The sequence below is a fragment of the Erithacus rubecula genome (assembly GCF_903797595.1).
Source record: "Erithacus rubecula genome assembly, chromosome: 8".
NCBI classification, from domain to species: domain Eukaryota; kingdom Metazoa; phylum Chordata; class Aves; order Passeriformes; family Muscicapidae; genus Erithacus; species Erithacus rubecula.
Window position 1 is genome coordinate 32,431,061 of NC_136659.1, and position 19,238 is coordinate 32,450,298.

The 19,238-nt window shown below is 35.8% G+C and overlaps 1 protein-coding gene across 1 annotated transcript in view; it reads right to left on the reverse strand.

The window, feature by feature from the left end:
* LRP1B (LDL receptor related protein 1B) overlaps positions 1 to 19,238 on the reverse strand; it is a 608,586-nt gene that overhangs the window by 57,903 nt on the left and 531,445 nt on the right. Inside the window, exons 63-71 of the mRNA XM_079310839.1 lie at positions 17,768 to 17,861; positions 16,579 to 16,695; positions 16,292 to 16,411; positions 13,863 to 13,982; positions 8,247 to 8,363; positions 3,421 to 3,527; positions 2,584 to 2,713; positions 1,476 to 1,582; positions 1,054 to 1,186 (exon numbers count right to left, since the gene is read on the reverse strand). Coding sequence (XP_079166965.1) covers positions 1,054 to 1,186; positions 1,476 to 1,582; positions 2,584 to 2,713; positions 3,421 to 3,527; positions 8,247 to 8,363; positions 13,863 to 13,982; positions 16,292 to 16,411; positions 16,579 to 16,695; positions 17,768 to 17,861 — 1,045 coding nt within the window. The remainder of the gene's footprint in view (positions 1 to 1,053; positions 1,187 to 1,475; positions 1,583 to 2,583; positions 2,714 to 3,420; positions 3,528 to 8,246; positions 8,364 to 13,862; positions 13,983 to 16,291; positions 16,412 to 16,578; positions 16,696 to 17,767; positions 17,862 to 19,238) is intronic.

Consider the following 19,238-nt stretch of genomic DNA (forward strand, 5'->3'; position numbering starts at 1 on the left):
GAACATGAAACTGTAGATGGCTAACACACAGAATTACCCACTTTAAAGAAAAAGAAAGAACAAAAAGCCAGGAAAAAACCTAAGGAGATGACAAAATGCCAACTAAAATTATTCTTTAGAAAAAAACTTATTTAATTTACCCTAGAGGAGGGACTGGTGAGGAATGTGAAGCTCAAGAGCAGCCTGGGCTGCAGTGGCCATGGAATGGGGGAGGTCAAGACCCTCAGGGCTGCAAGGAGGGTGCAGAGCAAGCTCCCTACACTGGGCCCCAGGAGAGCACAATTTGGCTTTTCCAGGATCTGTTTGGGAAAGCCCTGGGGGAAGAGGGACCCAGCAGAGCCTGGCTGGTATCCAAGCATCACCTCATCCAAGCCCAGGAGTGATCTATCCCAACACAGAGCAAGTCAAAACGTGCCAGAAGGACTCTGTGGGTGAACAGGTTGCTCCTGGACAAACACAAAACAGAAGGTGAAGCACTAGCACAGGCTGCACAGAGAATCTGGGGATGCCCCATCCCTGGCAGTGTCCAAGGCCAGGCTGGATGGAGCTTGGAGTAACCTGGGATAGTGGAAGGAGTCCTTGCCCATGGCAGGGAGTTGGAACTGGATGAATTTTAAGGTCTCTTCCAATCCAAAGTGCTCTATGATTCTCTGAAATAAACAAAAACCTGGGCTCTTAAGATGACTTATTTAGCAACTGTTCATTATGTTGCACAGCTGTGTAATTTATTGTGCATGGCTTTGTAATTTATTGTGGCCTATAAAAGTTTAAATTAACCAGATTTACTGCTGATTTCCTTGATGAAAAAGAATATGCTTCCAGTAACTACATGACCTCTGCATCACTGGGGAGGGAAACAGAAAGGAGAGCAAGTCATAAACAACCAAAGTTTTGCTTATTCCTGCAGATCACTTGTTAAGCTGCTGCACTGTCTTTGTCAGAAGAGGTCACACAACTTTCCTTTCTCACCTCTTAATGACCAGGGTACTACTAACTTGCAATGTGTGTGCTCATAAAAAGCCCAATAAAGTTTTTTAGAGAAGTGTGCCTTGCCTTGGTCACAGTTCTCTTCATCACTGCCATCCACACAGTCATGGATCCCATCACACAGCCATCGCACAGGGACGCAGTACGCCTTGTTCTTGCACCGAAACTGATCCTCCTTGCAGTCTGTTACACAGTCCATCTGTGGGAACACACACATGAGCTATGGGCTAATGAATGAGAGCAACAACAGCTTGTCCACACTGACAGGAGGGAGCAGACCCCGAGGGAAACCTCCCCAGAACCATGCTTGGGGTTTGACCGCGAGAAAACAAATTTCTGCACTCCAAAAACAGAGCACAGAAACACACAGTCAAGCTATGACAGTACTCAAAGGGTGCCCTTCCAACTATTTAGAGACCTGAAAAATTTTCAAAAGATCACATCAGGAAGGAAAAAACCAAACAAATCACCAGAAATGTGTCAGGTACCTCATCAGATCCATCAGCACAGTCCAACTCCCCGTTGCATTTCAGAGACGCCGAAATGCAGCCGCCACTGGCACACACGTACTCACTTGAAGAGCAGGTTGGAGATGCTGGTTACAAACACATATTTTAGCATTAACAAAAAGACAATTTATGAGTAAATCGATTTTTCATTTAAAGTTTTCTTCTGGTTAATATAGTGAGCAAACTGGTGTCTAAGCACTTTTGTAAGCGACAATAAAATATTTGACAAATCTGAATTGTGGCATTCTAAACAAATGGTATAATGACAGTGAAAAGTATTTGTGTTTTTACACTTAGAAGTTTAATTTTGTTTCCTCCTTATGCTTGGTAACAAAGGCAAATACACACATGCATATATTCAGAGAATGAGTATATTTTCAAAACTGCATTCCTTAAAATGGGCTTAGAGTTTAGTTACATGTTTAGCTAGTTTAAAATTGAAGTAGCTACATTTTTAGGAAACCATCTTTTTGGAAAGTATACATTATTACAATGAAAATCCATAAATATTAAGCAGGATATTTTGATATAAAGGTGGATATTTTTGTTGCATTGTAAATCAGGAAAGTTTTATCCTAGGCTTTTTTCAGTTACATCTAATTTACAAATAAATTTAGGAAAATTCCTGGAAAAATAAACAACTAGTATTTTCCAAGAAAGCAAAAATAAAATACAATAAAAAGAACAATAATAATTCTGTAAACAAAATCTTTGCATAAAGACTATTAAATTTTGCATGAAGACCACAAAACAAAACATTTCAGGACATGCCAAGATTTACTGACATTTTTCAGAGCAGAATTTTATATGTTGAGTATTTATTATCAAATTACAATGCAAAATAATTAAACTAAATACCTATGTCACAACAAGCTTCACTCTGCAGAATTGTACATAAGTAAGGTTTTCAAAACACAGTAGGAAGATGCAATGATGCAAACTCAAAAGGTTAAATACTTCAGATTTTTTTGCACTTTCTCACTACTACTAGTGATGAAGAAATTTTGATTTGATGAGTTATATTCTTCCTTCACTCTGAATTTATTTCTGGCTTCATTTTATAGGTCAGCATTATTTAAAACAATACCTAGTTCACAATTTTTCTCATCATCCCCGAGTTTGCAGTCCTCATGACCATCACATTTCCATTTGGCTGAGATGCACTGGCCATTGGAGCACTGGAACTGATCCCTAGAACATCCTGTTTCACAATACCTCTGGTACAAAAGAAACAACCAATAAACAAGATCAAGAGTTTAATATAAACTTTGGTAAATATGCAGCTGGTGACAGAAGTTACAGCCCATAAATCCACCTATTATGGAATATGTAGTAATTAAAGTCTTGTGAAATTAAATATATTTGTGGTTATAATTCAAAATGATGGCTCACACCCTGTAAATGGCTGGGAAACACCTGATGTCTAGTATTGACAGGAAAGGAGAAGGGAAAAAAAAGATAAAAATAAAAAAGAACAGAAAGCCAACAAAGTAGGATCCATTGAGCTTCTGATTGTTCTTTCAAAAAAATCTCTCAAACCAAACCAAATAGAACCAAACCAAACCAAACCAAACCAAACCAAACCAAACCAAACCAAACCAAACCAAACCAGTGCTGTGTGTAAAAAGAATGGTTTCCCAATCAGGACACAAAGTATTCCCAGGATGGGAAGAAGTTCAAATCATTGCCTGGACAAGAGGATGTACAATACAATTAAACTTTACTTCATTTATTTGCATATTGTCTTTTAAAAATAATTGCATCAAGAGGTTTGGTTTGAATTTAGTAATTATATTTGCATACATGGATCCATGTGTAGAGTTCCCACTGCTGCCTTTGAGAAAATTTCTATGCAGGAATCCATTCTCCAAAAATATAAAACTATTCATTCTCTAAAGAAATACATTTTCTGGAAGATGCCTACCTCATCTGAGCCATCTGCACAGTCATAGTCTCCATCACACCAGAATCTTGCTGAAACACAGTCTCCATTTGCACAAGGAAAGTCTTTCAAAGTGCATGTTTGAGGCTCTGAAGAAAGAAAAGGAATAATTCTAGGTTTATTAGCATTTCCTTTAAATATTTACACATAACCCCCCTTATCAATCAATGATTAAATACAAAAAACTCAAAACAATTAGCTTGCAAATGATAAGGATTGGTTTTCTGTGGGATTTTATTTCACAACATCTTTTAACTAAATTTCATTTACATATAGTATGATAGTAATGAAAATACTTTCATGCATTTCAGTTCTATCAAATTTCTTTGCAAAATAACATGATGTTGGGTATATGCATTTTATGAATTTCAACACATGTATGTCATTACAGGATTTGTGATACATGTACCAGAGGCCAATATCCAATGTAATTAGAATTTAGCAGATTTCTGACTTTCCATCACACAGTAGCACATCTTTTATCACACATCTGTCAGGGTGTGTGTGTCAAGACTCAGAATCCCCTGTGCTCAGCATTCAGGAGAATGGCAAATGGAACACCAAAGTTTGGTGTTTCAAATAAAATAAAAGCTTTCACCACTGCTGACACAGAAATATTGGAAGGAGGACTTTTGTGGAAAAATCCCACAGAACATCATGTGCTTTCATTCTGAAAATGAGGACCACTGCAAAAAGCATTTTCTGGATGCTGGAGCATTAGACTAAACAAAGATAGAGAGGTATTGGGGATTTGGGAGGAGTTAAGCAAATCTCTATATGAAATTTAGATCTGCCAGTCAGAGGGCTTGGGGAATAAAAGGACTTAAAAGGCAAACAAGGATTATTTGTGGGATTATTTCCACCACAGTAAACAATGCATTATGTAAATGATGAAAAATCAAGAATAAGGATTAATTAGCAAAACCTTTTCAGCAGAGAGATGGGAAAAGCAAATGACAATGACTGAAGCAAGGGAAAAAGGGTGGAAAAAAAAAAAAAAAGAGGAGAAAGAGGAGACAGCAACAATGGACAGCAATAAATTGAGTAATGCTGAAGGGTCCTTTAGTGAATTATGGAAGGTGCAAGCATGAATGCTCTTCTAAAATGTACCACAGTAACAAAGAAAAGCAAACACAGAATTAGAGGCCTCAAACTGAGAAAAATTTGGTAAATACCAGCATGAAAATACACCAGACGTGAGTTCCATGGATTTAACATATTTTTGTTTCTTTTTATTTCTTTGGGTTCCTCCCCCCCCCCCCCCAAGGTTTATAAAAATAAAAAAAACAGTTTCAGGAAAGAAATAGTTGTGATCAACTTTTCTATGGCCTTTTTTCCACTCTTTACTTCATAAAAAGATTCAAAATTACTCTAAAATTTTTTAAGAGAAATTTCATTTTTCAAGTAGGCATAAATTTTAATTTTGAAGCTGCAGGAAAGTAATTTTAAAAGCATATCTACAGAAACTGCATCAGTTCTCCAGAAACAGAAACTGTTACATTTCAGCAGTCAAAGGTTGGCATTTATGTGGACTCAGATCATATGCACACTACCTCATTTTTCTTTTTTAAAGTGTAAGCTTTAGCAAATCCCTGATGTTTAGTTCTTTTAGCTTTCAACAGGCCAAGAAGGAGAATTTTATGATATGAGAAAGTACATGAAGGAAATACTTGGTGGGAAAAATTATTCACAAAAAAAAAAAAAAAAAAAAAAAAAACCCAAACAAACAAAAAACAAGAACAAAAACAAAAAATTTTTTTCTATATTGATTGGAAAAAATACAAGCAAGTACTTTTGCTGTACAGCTAATAAATTATTTATAAGCAGAGATTTGATGCTGGAAAAATGTACACGAAGAGCTAAGTACTCAATTCTCTGTTTGCAGAAATATTTTTTCTGCTGCTGGGATCCAGCTCTGTGATTTACATATAAACACAGGAAAGTACTTTTCCATCAGTGCCCAGATTGTTAGAAAGGAATAAGTGTTAATAAAAAACAGTATTAAAGGAATTTATAGACTTCTGTATAACCCATGAAGGAAAGCGTTCTTTAGCCTCTGAAACTCCTTCCCAGGAAAAGCATTTGGGATACAAACTTATCCCAGGACAAAATTAACTAATTCGTTTTCTTGGCAACTGGTAGAAGCAACAAAAGAGCATCAGGAAGAACTTGTAGCAACACAAAATATTTTTGCACTAATTGTATCAATGTCTTGTTACATTATTAGGTTTTCTTTGTGTCAATGTTTATGGTACCTTATAAGTTTTTTTAATCACATTAAATTAAAAAAAATATATATTTTCTTTTTAGCAGGAGTAAGATATGTTAGATAGAATAAGAATTTTCCATTTTTGGAGTTTTCTGAAAGAGAAAACACTATTTCTGCAGTATTTTCTTTTTTAATCCAAATAAACTGAAAGCAAATTCTCCCTCCAGACAGATATTACCTCAGAAGAGTTAACAATGCATCCTACATTTCTTATTATGTACCAATATCCATGCTAATATTCTTATTTCAGTGTCCAAGTATAGTTAAAAAACAACAGACTCTAAGACAAGTACAGCTAAACAATGAAGTCTTAATGGGCACAATGATTTGCATGACAGCACTAATAATTTTCCACACCCATACAGGGTTTTTAACATGCACTGTTTCACTTGTGATATGACCAGAAGAATGAATTTTTGCATGTGAAGAAACTATACAGAAAAGTGTAAATGCTTGAGCTGAATTTCTATAATTCAGTGAATTCATTCTGCATTCTTGAGAAACAGCTCATTTTCTGATATAGTTCCCTGACAGCCCTTTGTATATTATATTCATGGATGCCATGAACAATTTATCTCACTATGCAATGTAACATATTTTGTCAAATGCTTTTGAAGTTCTAATTTCATATATATTTGTTTCATTACACTTTATTCTGTAAGTGGCTTGATGGTCTATAAAAATTTCATATAACTATTTCAAACAGCAGAACAGTATTATGTACTGTCCCAGTGTTTCCAAGATTTTGGATTTTAAAACTGCCAGCCTACTGTGTTTAATTTAAGCAGTAGAATTCATAGCTAGAATTTAAGTATGCATTTGACAAGCAAAAGCAAATTAAAAAAAGACCTAACACCCATTAGTTTAAATCTCCTTCTATATCTGGGCACTCTCAACTCACTAATTTCATCCATTACAATTAATTACAGATTTCTTCATCTTCAAGTCCAGAGAACAACCAAGGACTGAATGTATAACTTAGCTATTGATATGGACACAAAGTTGGCTAAGTTAATATTTTTTTTTTTTAACTCCAGATTATTTCTCTCCCATTATTTGAACATTTGAATATCACTTTGTAGTATGATGAGCTGAACTTCAAGGAAGAGAATTATTACTGCTGTGTCATACACATGGCTAATTCCAAATATGTTACTCAACACTTATTTTGCAAACAGCAATAATATTTTGTGGAAGTTTTTGTTTTGATTTGTTTTGTTTCAGATTTTCATTAGACTGCCCAGTCCTGTAGATTAACACCACCACTGCCAAACTATGACTCTCTATTTGATTTCATTGAGAAAAAAACACATAAAACAATTTCTTGCTACTTGTAATAGAGAAAATTGACACTAATAATCAATTCCGAAGTAAAATCTCCCATAAAACTAAGAAAAGCTTTTGTGTGCCAACTCCCTGGGGTATAACCACAAAAGGCTCAGAGTGATCACTGAACCACACAACATTTTCCTTTTTTTATGCAACACTTGCATATGAAAACCACAGCACTACTGCTTGCAGTAATAATAAAATAATAAAACTCCCAACATTTTCAAATGCAGGTTGTAATCACCAGGCAGACAAATCTACTTTAACCTCCCAAGCTGAATGAGACTCTCAGTACCTGCAGGCACCACATCTTGAACTGGAGAAAGGGGCAGCAGCATTGACTCAGCATTTGAATTTCTAATTTACTGAGCTTTCTAGAGCATCACCTTGAAGACACTGAACATACACTCATGATATACAATCAGAAATGTGTATAAAAGATTATGTGCAAGAAAAAGATATTAACTTCATGCATTTCTGATTGAAAAGGAAAAAAAAAACAAACACAGCAATTGTCAAGAGGAGGCACTTCAGAACTATTTAGGGAATGTCCTTCTTGAAATATTTAATAAAGACTATAATTATTTGATAAAAAACATAGATTTTTAATTTCTTCCCAAGAACCAGATGGAAATTAACTCCCTGAAAGTGGTAATACAGAGATTTATTAAGCCTTCAGGTTCCTCATGGGTAGGAGAGAATTGGGTAACTGAACTACTTTGAATAACTATATCTATCTCTCAGTGCAATTAAATGCTATAGAAATTGTCTTCTCAATGTGAAGCAAGGCAAATCATCTCAGGAATAGAATGAAAATAATGAGCACGTAATATTTGATCACAATTCCTTGTTAACAAATACCTGTCATGTTACCTCTAAACATTGTTCATGATTCCTTTTCAGAGATAAGAAATCTGATATGTAACTGAGTGATAAAGGTAAACTAATTGCAATATTTATTTTTAATTCACCAGATTACTGAGCAGTTGGAGGTCAGGCATTTTTTCACAGCTGATACAGATCTTTATAAGTGTGAACAGAATTGGAAAATTACAGCAAGAGATTTTCAGTTGTGGTCAACTGATCTTCAGCAGATCAGAGGGTGTGGAATGAAAATATACACATGTGTTTTATCAAAATTCAGAAGTTTCCTCTTGCACATTACTAACCTGACTCTGTTCTAACACGGACTAAGGTAAAAGTTACTTACTACAGTTTTCTTCATCAGAATTATCTCCACAATCATTCTGGCTGTCACATCTCCAGTGATCTGGAATGCAGTTGTTGTTTTTGCACTGGAACTCATGAGGTCCACAAGTTTTTTTATCTGTAATTAAGATGAATAATATTTACAGCATTGAAAACAAAGTTTCAAAATGGGAAAAACTCCTACTAAGCACATGATAAAGTTACTGGATGCATTTAAAGTTGAGCAGCCATAATATTTGAAGTGTTACTTTCAGGAATAATTTATATCTCATAGCATTCTTTAAGTTTCTATTTATACATTCATATCTTAATCTTAAATTTGACAGAATTAAGATAGGCAATGGATAAACTGCCCTATAAAGTTAAAAAAATATAAATTTCAGAAGAGGTCACAAGAGAGAATATTAGTGCACTGAATCTCAAGGGCTGAATTAAATTTTTCTTGAATTTATCTCTAAGATTGCTCTAAAAAAGATCAGTTCACAGTAAACCACTAGAATATAGAATTGAAAAATGTACATAATATGTATTTCTCCAAAGTTATTTTCAAATATAATAATATAGGACAGAAAATTTTACACTTTGATTTAAATTTTTACCTACTGATGGACTGGACTGGATATTACTCATATGAGTTAAAACATTACAAAGCCTTTAGTGCTAAACTGAGGGAAATTCCCTTCATGTTGCATTTTTTTATATTCTTCTATTTTTCCTATTTACAGAGGAGCACTGGAAGCAAAGCCTCTTAGAGACAGATGAACACACTGAACTCCTCCAGCAGCAAGGAGCTGTCTTGTTTTTTTCTGTGAGCAATTCTTCAATAGTTTGTTCAGCTTCTAAGGACTGAGATGAAATGAAGTAAATTAAAAAGTTATCAGTGACATTTTTGTTGGGAGGAAAAAAAAATGGAATGCTTGCTTTGTAAAAGCCTCAATGACATATTTAAAATTACATGTCACTGTGATATTGCACTAGGAAATTTTTAAATTTCTGTTAGGCAAAGTCATAACATGTCAGAGCAGCTTCACTCTGCTCTTATGCAACCCAAGGGCTGCTAATGACTGACAGAAACAGCAGCTTCTCCCATACCAATTCCTCTGCTGCTGAAACACAAATTAGAGGTGTTAATTTGATGCCATGGGCCAAACTGTTGTATTTTCTCTGCTGTTTTAGGTGTGGCTGTGTAATGAAACTACATTTGAGTATCAGGATTGCTGTTGCAGCTTGGTTGTGTGCACTCAAAAATCTGATCACTGCAATTCTGCCTTTTGTGTTTGTTCCTTATTCTCTGCCAATATCACAACTGCAAGAAGTTTTCTCCCAAAGTATTTTTTCCATTACATTTTTCAATATTACAGTCTACAATACTTTAATCATGATATTTCAAATACTTGCACTGGCAAACAATTAAAAATGCTTAACATTACAAAACATAAAAAAATTCCTCCCAAACTTATGACACTCTTGTATTTTCATTCTGTAGCTCTGCAAAGGATAAGGTTTCAAACCTGAAATCCATCCTGTGTTTATTAAAATACTTCCAGTAAAGTCTGCAATCTCCCGCTAGAATATTTGCCCACAAAATGAGTTGTAACACTAATGACAGATAGCATCACAGAAACATATAAATATTCTATTTATCCTTCCACATTCAGCAGAAATACCAAGATCTAATCAGTAATACACAGAAGCCAGAGATGACACCCATTCATTTCAGCTACCTGAACATGCAATATATCTTTTCTTAATCTTCATAAAGAATTATTTAGTTCTCAAGCATGCTAAATCTATTTTGTAGCATTTTCTTTTCTATAAATGTGAAGAAAATCTAGATTTTTTAAAATTTATCCAACCTTAACCTCTGATTGCTATTTGAATGTTAATCTTTCTCTTCATACTCTATTCCTACCAAACATTAAGGAATAAAATATTTTGCATGTTTGAAAGGCTCTTGCTTGTTCACAAATCTGAAAACTTTATTTTTCCTCTGGGTTGAATGATCTTGTCTAGCAGCTCACAATGTCTTACAAACCAGGTTTTCTTGTCTTGCATTCCTTTCTTCACATGAATGAGAACTGAGGAAAACACTGGGATAGCAGAACAAAGAGGAAAAATTTGGGAAAGTTGTGTAACAATTACCTGATCTTTGAGAATGATGGATTCATTCACCTCAAAGGAAACAGTGCTTGACCTTATTTATTGGGAATTGTGGAACCATGAAGAGCACACGGGGGCCAACACACATTTTGTCATCTCTGCCTTCAACACTAAATTGCTTTCTCATTTTTCTTAAGATGACACCACCTTAAAGTGTGAAAGTTCAGACAGAAATGGTGCAAGGGCAAAGAAACAAGCACTGATAACTCTATTTTCATACTGCCCTCTTCAAATTGCTATTAAGAGATTCTCTGACCTACTGCAACAGGCACAGCCCTTCCTCAGGAATCTGTGTGATTGCCTGAGGGAGCTGCTGGTGGGTTGGGGTTCACTTCTTTGTGATCTACGATTTTACTTTAGAAATACTCCCAAATGAGCATGAGGAAAACAGGATAAAGGCTTGGGAATACCAAAAACAAAACAAGTAAAAAAATCCCATATGCACCTTAAAAGCATTTTGATTCAAATATCAATCCCTGAATGAAATCACTTTTTGTATGGATTGCTCTTCTTTTGGGGATTTAAATCCATAGATTTTCATGTGTGTGCATTAGTGTATGTATGTGTCTGAGTGGGCTAAAATCCAAAACCAAAAGGAATTTGATTCAGGATATGCTGGCTGTCCTAGGGCTTGGCAGGCTGTCATCCATGCTGGATACAGGAAATTTTAAGCCTGTTGAAGGAAGTTTAAGTTTATGTAATGCATCCTTCAAGTGCTTCAAAGAAAATATTCTTTATCATCAGGAAAAAAGCCGAATTTATTACTCTCACAGCTAAAAATAAAATTAATATTTAAAAATTTAGAAGGCAGAAAGCTGTAATGCCAATGTTGGCACATCAGGAAAATAAAGATCTGAAACACACATAACCTTTAAAGAATATTATAAAATTGCTTTCCAAGACCACACACAGCTTTGTTCAGATTCTAACTCAAACTGATCCATTTTGATGTAAAGCATCAAAGTTGTGAGCAAGGATTAGCATAATCTAATGGCTTTCTTTAATTGCCTGGACAGTTAGCACTAATTAACTCTCCCTCCTGTTCTCTGAGAAACACCAGACACTCCTAAAGAAACACACATTTCCTGATTTTGCCTCAGCTGTCTGACTGGAAAGCAAGCACAGAAGAATAAACACACTTACACTGCTTCCAGCAAATGTATTCAGTGTAATATCTCCAATAACACACAGCAGCAGAAGTTGAGTAAGCAAAATACATATGGCTGTGCAGCACTCAAGGGAAAACAGATTATTTTACACAAGTTTTGCATTGCAGGCATTTTAGAAATGAACTCCAAACAACAACAAATTAGTGTTACATCAACATATGTAGATTGTTTTTATACTCAGCCTGCAGCTTTAATTTAATTTAATTCTATCAAACTTTGTCCATAAAAATAACAATCTTTAACTTGGAAAAAAAAAATGCAGAAGACCAAACTGTGTTGAAACTACTGCTGTTGTAAGGTCATTTAACCATATTTCAAATACTAAAAATATGGAAAACTTCAAAATATGTTTAAATACACCCTGTTCTTGTCAAGGCTTAGCTTTTCCATGTGTACTGAACTGAATTTGGCATAGAAATTGTGACTATGGATAAACTATTTTGTCTCCTCCAACACAAAAATCAAGAGCAGTGTATGCAGCCAGGAGATTAAAAATAAAGATGTGGGTGTTTTTTCAGGGAAGTGGGTGGTGAAGCTGTGGAACACCTTGCTGCATTATATTGTGAAAACTTCACAAAGGCAAAAAGAGAGTGAAATCTATGATGAGTTATTGTATACAGAGACATGTTTGACTGACAGTATCTCAGATTCTCAGGTTGTTACAGGATGGAAAGGGTATCCCAGAAAAGTGCTCACATATTCCTCCCTAGACAGTCACTGCCAGAGACAGGACAGAAGCCAAGGTGAGTCTCAGACATGAGCCAACACCTCCAGCTCTATATGTGGTGATTTAAAAAACCTGTTAAGCTTGGCATTGCACACATTGCTTGTCTATACTTTTTAGTCAGAGTAATTTTCATTCTATTGTAAAATGACGGCTCAGAGTGAAGTACTTATTTAAAACACATTTTCCCCACTTACTATCAATTTTATTTCTTTTTCTCTTCAAAACAATAAAAAAAAAAAAAAAAAGACTTGAGGATATTACTAGATGAATTATTTTATGACCATTTTTGCCACATCATTTGGGTGTACATAGTCTGGGCAAATTGTGAATCCAGAGTTTGGAACGCTGTCCCAATTGGAAAACCACAGCATGCTGGAGATCCAGGTGATGTGGAGTGGTGGAGCAGAAAGTATCTGTGACATAAATCAGAAAGTGAGCAGGGCAGGGCTGCCTCAATGAAAGCCCAGAAGTGAAGTTTCATCTCCTTTGCATTCGCTGTTTCTTCAAGACAAATGATTCCTTGGACTGTAAACTTCTCACTAGTTGATAGGAGTAATTATTTTTCCCATCCTGGCAATTCAAACAATAGTCTTGGATTTCCAGTGTTGAGAAAGTTCATTTTCCCAGCATATTTGCCACTTTCAGCATTTTTATAAATGCTCATGTGTCCATTATTTGAAACACATCCATGGAAAAGCAGCTCAGTGCTTTGTCCTTGACTGTAGCGTAGCCTGTAGTTTTGTTACTCTGTTGTTCCAGAGATAAACCTGTCTAGACACAGGTGTTTCATCAAACCATTCACTGATGTGTGGATGAGTAATGGTGAGAGCTTTAAATGTTCCATATTTGTCTTGCTCTCTTCCACCTCAGAACATTTTTTGTGTATTTTCCTTTATAGACCAGTCTTGGAAGTTTCACAAGTGTTTCCACACATGGTGAATGTGTGTCTGTCATTGACACCCATCTTCAGGGATTTTCCAGCAGCACTGACCCACTTAATCTGCCTCTGATTGTCTGTGATCCATTTCCCAGGCTGGATATTTATATTTATTATTTTCTCTAATTGCAACAATAAGAGCTGACTTGTAACTCCCTGGATCTCCCAGAGAGAAGTTGGCCATGTCAAGTTAGAAACTGCTCTGAACCTTTCTATATCATCAGTCTTAACTACCAGGACTTGCAAATGATTGTATTTTCACTATTTATGAACTTCAGCAGCAATAAAATGCAGACTGAACTGACAGAAACTGGATAACACTGACAGAAAAATAAGGAATGTCACCGTATCCTATGACAGCCACTACATTCTGTGCCACTTCTAAGATTCTAAATGCCAAATGAGAGCCTCATTTGCAGCTCCTGCCAATAAAGTAGTACAATAGGAATTTTATGAACTATTCATACAAAGATTGCCATTCAGTAAGAACTGGATGAGCCAGAGAGGTTCCAGATAGGTATTATCAAGCACTGAAAGAGGATATAAAAAGTGGGATGATTATTTCTTTTTGCTAAAAAAATGTTAAGCCACAGCAACTGATTCAGAACTACTGGGCATACTCACCACAGTTTGCTTCATCTGACCCATCTGCACAATCTGGGTCTTCATCACACACCCACAGCTTGGAAATGCAGTGTTTGGTTGTTTTACACTGGAAGTGGTCTGGAGAACAGCTGTTTTCAGCTTTAAACGAAAGAATTCCAGATCAAAATTAGAAATTTCTGCTAATATTAAAAATATGTTTTAAAGAAAAAAAAAATACTAAGGATTCAGACACTGGGTATCTCTAGCATAATTTATCCGTAAGAAAAAAACATTCAGTCTTATACTGTTTATAGTTTAGTCATTTTCTTATATATTATTTTATATAGATATTAAGGTAAAACAAATATAATAAACAAAGTGTCAATTGTGATAGTTTTCTAATAGACTTACCATTGATAGAATCAAATCACTTTGGCAAAAATCAGACAAATTCTTTTCCTTAACTTTCTAAAATGCCAGTTATAAATTCTGAGTCAGTTTATAAGGCTAAGGCAGCTCTGGATGTTTTGATCAAAAATGGAATCAAAAGTATGAATGATTTCTGTGAAATTCTGTGCTCTGTCAAACTGGGTAAACATTGAGAAAAGTTTGACAAATATTTCACTTTATCGGTTTTGAACAACAATGTTTGAATGAATCCTGCAGCAAGAAAAAGATGCAAAGATGCATCTGAGCTTTCAGTCTACTCTTAAGGATGCTCTAAGTTAAACTGCATTAACCTTAGAAGAGCCATTTAAAATGAAAACAGATCCTTAGTGCACACAAGTGATTCTAGATGTTCTTTAGAGATGAGTGTACGTTCACCAAAGAATTTAAACTGAATTGACCATAGGGGGAAAACAGGAAACCTTTGACAAGATTTTCCCTCATGAATCTCTGTCCTGCCTTTACCTAAGGAACTCTGTAGTGCTTTTAAAAAACTTTCCTACCCCTGTTGAAAAGCAATTTGCTCCCTGTTCTCATCATTCTTGTTTCCAAGGTTTGGCAAGAAGAAAAATTTTGCTAAAATTTGGTTTCTTGTTATTCCTTTCAGTGTCACATTTCCATGGATTTGGGTGTGATCCTAACTGTACTACAACAAAAAATTCTGATCCTCAGCTAGGACACATCACAAGGGGATTTCACAGTGTTTTACAAGAAGACCTGCACAATGACCTTCATTTTACAAAAGGAAAGTTTTCAGTATGAAATGTGACTCTGAAAACCTTACCTGGTAAGCAAAGCAGAACAGTGCCAGAGCCAAAAAACCAAAAAAAAAAAAAAAAAAGAAAAAAGGGATTTTATGGATCCCAGACTGGTGACATTAGAGTGAGAGAGAATCTCACCTGTTACATGTCCTGGGCCAGGAGCCCAAGCCAATGTGAACTCACAGTCCCTGAGCTGTAGACTCTGCTGCTCTGATTTAACTTCTGCCAGCTACACCTCAAGGTTTTTTGGGAACCTTCCATATACCATGTGCAGTTCTTCCCAAGGAAAAAAAAAAAAGAAAGTAATCTCCCTTATCTTTCACAGGAGTTTACCTGATCCTCTTAATCAGTTTTAAAGAAACGCGACGTGAAAACCAACATAAAATGTTTTCTGCAAAACTTGTACTTACATCTCTCCTGAGCAGTTTGGAAGACAGCCAACAAACATGGCCATCAACAAAGCCTTTCTATCCTTAGCAACCCTTCTCCCCTTGGAGAAGGATTTGTTCTTTGCAGAAATGCAGCACATGCAAACCTTGAGAAAGCTGATCCAGCTCAGATCAGCAGCAGATGTGAGCAGTGAAATGAGTAAAAGACAGAGCTACATTTCAAGGCAGCCCCATCATGTTTGTTAGAAAATTATCAAAGACACAAACTTAATCAACAAATTTCTATTATAAATCTGAACATATTTTCTCCACCTATATATAAGAAAAACATGCAAAATAAAAATAAATGTATGAAAAGTTGCACTAAAAGCTGAGCAAATGGAAATCCAGCTACATAGATAAATTAATTAAATCTCCAGAGAAAGTGGAACAGAAAAGGTAAAAAAAAATCAATGAAAGAAAAAGGATGTAGAAGGAGCTTTGGATCTACAGCTTTTCCAACAAAAGATTCTGAAAAACATCTTTTTCCATTGAAATGCATTACTGCAAGGCATGGCAGATGAAAGCCTCAGGAAGATGAGTCATTTGTGAGGTGGTTAAGAGTCAAATACATGTTTCAACCTCAGTCAAAAACCCAATTAAATGCCTGAAATTGTTTATACCCCTCTCTTCCTTGCAATGACTTTAAATTTGGAATTAATAAATAGAATCTTATTTTTCTCTTTTGAATGTGAAGCATTGCACACAGTCCTGTGTGAATTAACTGTTTGCATGTTCTCAAATTGTTTTAGAGAGAAGACATTTACAGTGTTTCACTCAAGTTCCCTGTTTAAAACCAGCCACAGAGAAAAATTCTCTAAGCATAACTTACGACAGTCTCTTTCATCTTCTTCATCACCACAGTCATCCTGGCCATTGCATCTCAGGTTTATTGGGATACACTTCTGGTTCTTTGTGCACTTGAATTGCCCTGACAGACACACGTGTGTGTCTGTAAATTAAAAGAAAATAAACATAAATTAAAATCATTAGAAGTTGAGAAGTTTCAAAACTTCAAAGGTAGATGAAGAAAAATGCTGTTTGTTGATGGGGTGTGAAACATGATATTTAAACCAGCTTGGCTTGTTTCTGAAGCCTGCAGTGCATGCAAGCACCTACCACAGTTCAGTTCATCAGAATTGTCCCCACAGTCATTCTCTCCATCACAGATAAAAGCTGGAAGAGCACAAAGCCCAGTGCCACACTGGAAACGTCCTGGCTGACATCTGAATTCCGCTGGGAAAAGACAAAACTGCTTATGAATACTACCAGAGGAATGGTTAAAGTCTTACTATGGCTGTTTTTACCCTATGGACTAATCAAAATTACCTATAAACTTGCATTTCCTTTATAAACTCAATATGAGTATATATTAGCAATTACAAGGTACATACATGACTGCAAGGCTAATTTCAAAGTCTGATATCTTTAATTTGTGCAGCTCTAGTTACAGTGCTAATGACACAGAGTGAGAACCCCCTGCAGGTTGAAGCTTACCAAGGGCTCAACAGAGACCTGTAATTTTGGATCTAAATGCTTGAGTTCAAGTCTGCTTTTAAGAAACTCCCTATCCCACAGTAATTCCATTTCCCAAGAAAGGCCTAACATTATTCCTTCTCCCACCATTGTCATTAGAAATAATGAGCAATTATGTACCTCTATAGTAATATTATATACAAACATGGAGTAGCTTAAAATAAAATCTTATGTAGAATGATTACAAGTGTTAAAATTTGCTTCAGAGTCCTCTGAAACAGGAAAAGAGAACTAATTATAAAACTGCAAAAATAAGGGTGAGAGATTTCAATACCAAAAAATCAAATTAACTGTTAATTAACCAGGAGATTGCAGAACACATAGAATATTTTTTTGAAATATAAGCTTAAGGGAGGAGGAAGCAAAGTTCACAGGGAGAACATTGTTGTTGCAGAAAACTGCAGTAAATAATAACGTGTATGTAAACTTCTATAATTGCAACAAAACACGAGCAAAGGGGATTAGAATCCCCCATTTTTATTACACAGGGAAAAAACCCAAATAAACCTGCCAGAACTTTATATTTATGCAAAGAATTCCACAACCTCAGAGCACAGCTTCAAAATTAAAATCTTTAGCGACAACATAACCGGGATGAAGCAAAGGTCTGAAAGATGAAAAACACGCATTATTTCCAAAGACCTTAAAAAACCCAGAGATCAAGGAACATAAAAGAGTGCAGCACACAAAAGTGCCCACAAAATTCCTCTTCCTGAACTCATGTATAAGGTTTATTCTGTTTGAGCTGGCCCCGACGGCGGCGCGCACTCACGGCACTCGGCGGGCTCGTCGGAGCCGTCCCCGCAGTCATCCACCGTGTCACACTTCCACCAGAACGGGATGCACTTGTCGGTTTTGCAACGGAACTGCAGAGAGGAGAGGCCACCAGGAAGAAAAGCTTTCATGCTAACGTTCTTTTATTTATTTACTTACTTATTTATAAGCAGGAATAGCGCAGTTTATGAAAATCAGCTTTGCTGCTGGCGTGGTTGCATTGGTAATTTCTGGCTCTTAATCTTACAAAACTTGTATTTAAAATGTTGGTTTATTTCTGTTTTTTGGTTGATTTTTTATATTTTTTTAATTTGGAGGTGTTTGGCACTGAGGTTTCCAAATTGATAAAAATCACAGTCATTTCAATGACTGTGTTATGCTGGATTGCAATGCTCCAACACAAACCGTTCATTGCATTTTGCTGCATTCTGTGATTTCATTCTTGAAGGTCGTATTCAAGGCAAACACTTCAATTCTCAGCTTTTGTAGACTGTTGAAGCAGACAACATCATTTTTCCAGACAAACCCAAACAACCCCAGTTACAGAAAAGAGCCTTAATGTGTGGTGTTGTGTACAGTATTGCTTACATTGTTTGAATTAAATGAACAAACCAAATGTAAAGCCTTTCAGACTTTTAAAAGGATAAAACATCTGTAGAGAAAAATGAATAATCCTTTGTAAGAAGGCTGGGCATTTACTCTCTACTCAGGTGACTACACCTTTGTTCTGACTGAAAGAGGAATGCAAACAAAACAAACAGTACAAATTGAAGCAATTTTCTAGGGCTAAACGTAAAAACTGAGTGCATTATGTGGCTCAGGTCAGGGAGAAAAATCTGGGTAGATTATCATTCAGCTTTTAAGAAATGTTGGTTTTCCTACCTTATGTCTCTATGAACACAGAAAGGAAGGAAACCAAGAGTTTTAGAAGGACAAGACATTTCATTTTCTGTCACTGTCAATTTTTTTTTCACATTTTAAAAACCACTGATTATTCAATAAAACTGTATTAAATTGGTATATTAAATTTAGTGTCTTAGCTCAGTTTATCTCTTCTGCCAAGAAAAAACAGGATTTCAAAGGCATTTATGTTATGGAACCTATAGCTGGAACTACATAATTTTTGTACCACCTTGAGGGACTTGCTGTGTAACAGGCTGGGCTGAAGAGCAGCTGTTACAGCCCCACACAGACCTGCAGCTCACAGGGGCTCAGCAAGAGGCTGCCAAAGGCAGGAGACAAACAGAAACTCAGACTATTGTCATTCTTTGTCTTTCCTACTTGCTCTGCTCAACACAAGGGACTTCAGGCTGCCAGAATGGCATCAGAAAGTTATTTTCAGGAAATAGGTATTAAGTATTAGGTGTTGTTATGAAAATATTTGCATTCCCTTCTAAACTGAGGAGACAAAACCCTGCAAAATCAAGGATGAGGATCATATGGGTCTTAAATGGATGCAGTTTTGGTGT